Source organism: Rhinopithecus roxellana, chromosome 5 (genome assembly GCF_007565055.1).
Source record: "Rhinopithecus roxellana isolate Shanxi Qingling chromosome 5, ASM756505v1, whole genome shotgun sequence".
Lineage (NCBI taxonomy): Eukaryota > Metazoa > Chordata > Mammalia > Primates > Cercopithecidae > Rhinopithecus > Rhinopithecus roxellana.
Window position 1 is genome coordinate 91,107,893 of NC_044553.1, and position 6,000 is coordinate 91,113,892.

At 36.8% G+C, this 6,000-nt stretch overlaps 1 protein-coding gene across 1 annotated transcript in view; it reads right to left on the reverse strand.

The window, feature by feature from the left end:
- The window catches only part of SYT16 (synaptotagmin 16), a 105,994-nt gene extending 103,312 nt beyond the window's left edge, over positions 1-2,682 (reverse strand). The window contains exon 1 of the mRNA XM_010378650.2: positions 1,963-2,682. Within this exon, the coding sequence (XP_010376952.1) occupies positions 1,963-2,485 (523 nt within the window). The 5' untranslated portion in view covers positions 2,486-2,682. The remainder of the gene's footprint in view (positions 1-1,962) is intronic.
- Positions 2,683-6,000: the final 3,318 nt, after the last annotated feature.

The window sequence follows — 6,000 nt, forward strand, 5'->3', positions numbered from 1 at the left end:
GGATGAATCTCAAACACGTTATGACAGGTGAAAGAAGCTGGACTCAAAAGATGACAAACTGTGTAATTCCACTTATATGACATTCTGAAAAAGATAAAACAGGAGAGGCTAAAAATGTACCCACACGTGTCTGGGGCTGGAGCAGGGAAAGGACTGACTAAAAACAAATGTAGGAGAATTTTCTGACATAACAAAACCATTTTATACTTTGGTTGTGGTGGTTACAAGACCATGTCTATTTGTCAAAAAGCATAGAACTATATACTAAGGATGAATTTTATTATAGTAAATTATACCTTTAAAAAGGAAAAAAAGAGAGAACATGTGTATGTGTAAATGTTAGAATGAGACTGCCTGAGCTCTGCTTCTTCCTATAATAAATGTGGATATTGGATAGATTCTCAAACTCTCTCGCCATCAATTTTCTCAACTGTAAAGTGAGAATAATAATAGCATCTACCTCTTAATGTTGTTAGCTTTCCTTGCTGCTATTCCATTGTTAATTATTATTTAATCTCTCACCCAACACTGTGCTCATTGTTAAGAAAACACAAATGAATCTATGGCATGGTCCCTGACTTCCTGGAGGCTCCAATCTAGTGAATAAGCATCTCTGGAAGGGTCAGATGAACACAATTGTTTTACTGCCATTAGATTTTACAATTACAAAAATTAGCAAAATTTGCGGTATGCCAAATTCACATCAATTTCAAATATAGTTCAACCTTTTCAAGATTGTTCTAAAATAGGAACCAAAATTTCAACTCAAATCTAAGAAATTCTACTGCTGGCCCAGATATTTCTAGAATATCTCTATAGACAGTTTCAAAAGACTCAAAATTGCAATTATCTATAGCTTATCAGATTCAGAAAGAATATCAACCTACCTCATTTTCACTAATTTATTCTAGCATTTCAATGTTACCTTAATTTGAATAAAAGTATCAAGAAAGCATGAGAAGTATATGAAATTGTGTTTCCTTATATGCCAACACTTCATATATCTGAATAAAACTTTTCCCTAAAAAGACAAAGCTAATAGGAATCCTGGAAAATGAATGAAGGGACTATGAGGTATTCCAGAAAAGTCTGCTCTCTCCCACAAGAGGGACATTAATAATTTTGTCTTTAGATCACATAAATGACTCACCAATCTGTGTGACTTATATGTGCATTACAACTACACACCATGCACGCATACCCAAATCCCTTCTGTGCATATCATTTACCTCTGTCCCTTAACCAGGTGGAATGTCCTTACTTCAAGGTTAGAGTATTAGAGGCATGAGAAATTCATGCTGGAACATACCACAGCTACTTTTAGAGAGTCAATTACATTTTTATCATATTCAATATATATTTATTGAAGGCCCAGTATGTGCTCAGTTCTCACAGCATAAATCTTTATCGGCAGTTTTTATTAAATGTGTCCTTACCATTCAGAGCTAAAAGAAAATCAAGCTATTCTTATTTCAAAGATTTCCTATCCACTGTCATCTCACATCACGTCTCAGTGAAACACTGTGAGAAGTGTTCTTGGAGTGTTATCAACTAAACATTCTGCAATAAGTATGGCTTTTTGCACAGGATTTCACACTGAATAATATAGTAACATCTAGAAATTCCTAACCTAGAAGAAAAAAAGAACATTTTACAAGATATTTTTAAAAGCATGACATGTGCACAAGGGGCTTCTCAAACAGAATCCACAGACTCGTTTTCACCATTTCACTTGCTCAGAACTATTGTTTTGAAATATGGAACTCCCAAACTTGGATCTTCCAAAGTTTTATATATTGAAAATATTCCTAAGGATTATATCTCTCAATCAGAAGCCAGTATGTGGGAAGGTAAAAGAGAGAGAAAAATAAAATCCACATGATAACTAAAAACAAGTCAAAATAAAATAAGTGGAAATACTCTTTGGATGAACGCAGATAAAATGATGACTGGCTAGCTTACCTTGCTTTTTTCCATTAACAGTTTCTAAAGTACCAGGGAGCTGGCTGTCAAAGCCATGTTGAAGGCCACTTCTTTGCTTTTCAAGGTGATGCTCTTCCTCCGCAATAGAAGAAAGCACATGTGGTGACTTGTGGTCATCACTGGCCCGATTGGGCCACTGGGACATTGTGGAACATGAGTCCTTTGCATGTTGGCTAAGCCTGAGGCTTGAATTTTGGGCAGAGTCCTGCAAATCACTATTACAACATGAGAAATGATCCACTTCAAGAAACAAGGAATTTGCATCCTCTTGACTCCAATCATTGTCTTGTTCTTCATCTTCAAAGTATGTTTCCTGAATCTGAATATTATCTAAGTCCTGATCTAGTTTGTCACTCAATTTAGAGTCTTGTTTGCTTATGTTAACCAGCGAAGCAGATAACATATCTCCTGCTTGCTGGAGAGCTTCATAAACCCGAGATATCCAGGAAGAGAAAGGCTGGAAGAAGTTCTGAGCATCCTGAGACGCCATGACCAACACCATGGCCAGCTATCTGATGTCTACAGTGTCCACTTGTTCAGTTCCTTCAGTGCTCTGGATTGAATGTGAACTATAGAATAAGCATGTTGAGAAATTAATTTGGAGGTCTCTTAATGGCTGTGAATATTTCACTCTCAAAACTTCCAGCTGAAACAGAGGAAAGAAATACTTACACCTGTTAAAGTTACAACCTCAGACCCATCACTAGATACCTACAGACAATGTCAAACAGCATTTGGACACGAAAAGGGATCATCATGGAAATCTTAAAATAGTTAAATAAAAATGACTGTGAAAGCCTAGATGTAGATTATTTCAATGCCTATTCACCTCCACAGCCATGTGGAAAACTTCCATTAGCAGTAATGGGTTCTGATCATGTGGACTGAGAGGAGTCTGTCCCCACAGACCATCCTTAATAGTGTGAAAAGGATAAATGAATCTTCATTAAGATCCAGTTTGGTATGACATTTCAAAACACATAAAAGGTTGGATGTTTCATCTACAAACCTGCAGATCCCAGAGAGCTGACTAATAAGCACCTCTGCTTTATGACACTAAAGTTTGTACTTTCAAAGGAAGTATGTGACTGGAATTAAAAAGCTTTAAACAAATCTTAAAATAGGATTTTATATTTTTATGCAATCTCTAGAAATCATATCTATTCTTGGGGAGCAATCGCTGAAAAACCGAGGGTGGCAAATGGATTATCTAGCTTACTGGAGACATGTCCCTGGAATCTCATTGCTTTTGTCTATGTTCCAACCTCCCGGAGATAGATAGCTCTCCACAACCTTTGAGACTCCTAAGACACACTTCATCCCACAAGATTTACAACCTGAAGGAAGCAGCTCCTGGATATCAACAAAACCACAGGACACTATGAAGACTCTGGAGCTAAATATTTATACTTTTACATGTATACATGCATACAATGTATACATATGCTTATGTGTGTATATTATGTGTGTGTATATCTTATTGCTATTACAGTGCTCATCAACAGCTCAAGATGAATGTTACAAATGACTAGAGGGCCTAACTCACTGCTTAAACTTAATTACCCAATATCTTGTATAGCAATGACTTCCTTTTAACTAAATCTACTAGCTATCCGTTAGTCTCTTGACCTCAGCCACTGCATGTGATATGACTACTTACATTCTAAAAATTTCTTATTAGCCATTCATGGATGCATTGACTTATTCAATAAACAAATATTGATTATCTATTAAATGCTGGCACAACGCCAGGGATAAGGTAATCCTGAGGGTTTTGTCTCCATAGAGCCCACATCTCAGTTAAAGGGAAACTGAGCTCTCCACATTCCCCCCTTAGGCTGAATAATTCATGTGTCGCTCTTTCAGGCTCCTCCTTGTCTTCCCACCACCTACATGTATACAACCAAATCTTGTCCTATGGCTTCCCTTCCCTGTTATATTCACCAGCTGTAAGAGTAGGCCATCCCTACATTTCAATTAACACCTTTTTGAAACTCCAAAATATACTTCTCCAGGCTTTGCTCAATTTTTCTTTCCAGACTTATATCTGTGACTGTCAAAGCCAGTGATTCTCAAACTCTGGTATGTCAGAAACACCTAGTGAGCTAATAAAGAACACAAAGGCCCAGGCTGGTTGAAGGAAAAGGACCTAGTCTGAACCTTCAGATTTTTGGCAAGTACTCCAGTTAAGTCTGACACCCACAGAAGTTTAAGAAACACTGATAGACTTGGATGTCTCACTAAAATCTCAAATTCAGCTCATCCAAACCTAGCGTTATCACTTTGCCACAAGCGTTCATCACTCTAGACTCACAACATAGGTGATTGTGAATTTCTCTCTTCAACACTCCCTTCTTCCTTTCCAAATCCTGTTAGCTTTTGGTCTCCAAAGATTCTCTTTCATCATGTTTTGTACAGTTATCACATTTCCCATACTCTAGTTCCCTCAGATACTACATACCTAGTTCGCTTCATACTCTGTTCTTACCCAGACTCAATTCATTCTGTTTGCTCACCATAACCTGATTTTATATAAGGTTACGCCTGTCTCCTCCTCTAGAATGGAGGTTCCTTGGATGGCAGGAACTGTCTGTTTTGTTCTCTATTTTATCCCCAGTGCCTAGAAGTGTGCTGAGCACATAGTGAATTCTCAATAGCAAATTCTATTAAAAATCATGCATAAAACAACACCTAGCATATATTAGGTACTCAGTAAATTTGTTAAGTTAATGGATAAATCCTATCCAGAAGTGTTAAAAAGATGTTAAAGAATGTTATCACATAAGTCCCCTGCAGAGTAACAACAGTAAAGATCCTTTTGCCATTTGTTCCATCCCATTTCACCACCCAAAGTTTTTTGTTTTTTGTTTTTTGTTTTCTCTGCAAGTATTTTGTGTAAGTTACTAAGCTTCAGCACATTACAGATTTACAAGGTTCTCTCTGAGATTTCCGTGACTTTAGCTTCCACAGCCATCTTTTTGGTACCTGAAACATTTTAGGCCAGAAATGACATGTTTTCCTTAATCATTCTTCCATCATTCTATTACACACACACAAAAAACTTTGTGTTTTGTTGTTGTTGTTTTTCTGAAATTTTTTATTTTTTTATTTAAGTTCTGGGATACATGTGCAGACGTGCAGGTTCGTTATGTACATATACATGTGCCGTGGTGATTTGCTGCATCTATCACCCTGTCATCTAGGTTTTAAGCCCCACATGCATTAGATATTTGTCCTATTGTTCTCCCTCCCCTCGCCCCCCACACCCCAACAGGCCCTGGTGTGTGATGTCCCCCTTCCTGTGTCCATGTGTTCTCCTTGTTCAACTCCCACTTTTGAGTGAGAACATGTGGTGTTTGGTAGAAAACTTTGTTTTCATATGCAACCCAAAATCCTTGAATTGGAGCCAGCATCTTCTTGTCCAAATCTTCAAATTAGTACAGCCCATATTCTTGGCCTCATATCCCCTTGGTTTCTATAATCTCTGTTCATCAAAACAAAAATGAAAAAATTCATTTTTTAAAAAAATTGACAGTTCATCAAAATGGCAATTTTTGTAAAAAATGATTTTTGATCATTCTCCTAGTTTTAAAGAAAAAAAGTCATAATGGTTCCCTATTACTTACACTGCAAAGTTTGAGCACTGGTGCTGTCAAAATCACTACTCATTTATGTTTGTTGATACAGTGGTTTTTTTAAAAATTAATTTGAATGTTTCCAACTCAATATAATCTTCACTTCTCCCTGTTGTTTACAATCCACTTGCTTCACTCATTTCTATGTGGCCTGCCCGACCCCTGGATGCATTTGAATTTCCAAGCCATACCCTATAGGATAAAGTTCAAATTCTTTACTATGGCATACAAGAGGAGAAATGCTCAAATAATAAAAATAATAATAATAATAATAATTAAGTCAAATAATAATAATCAAATAATAGTAATAGTAACAAATAATGATCAGCACCATCCAACTGGGCTTAGTGCTGGGGAGATCCTAAAGGCTTCCTGCAAAGTG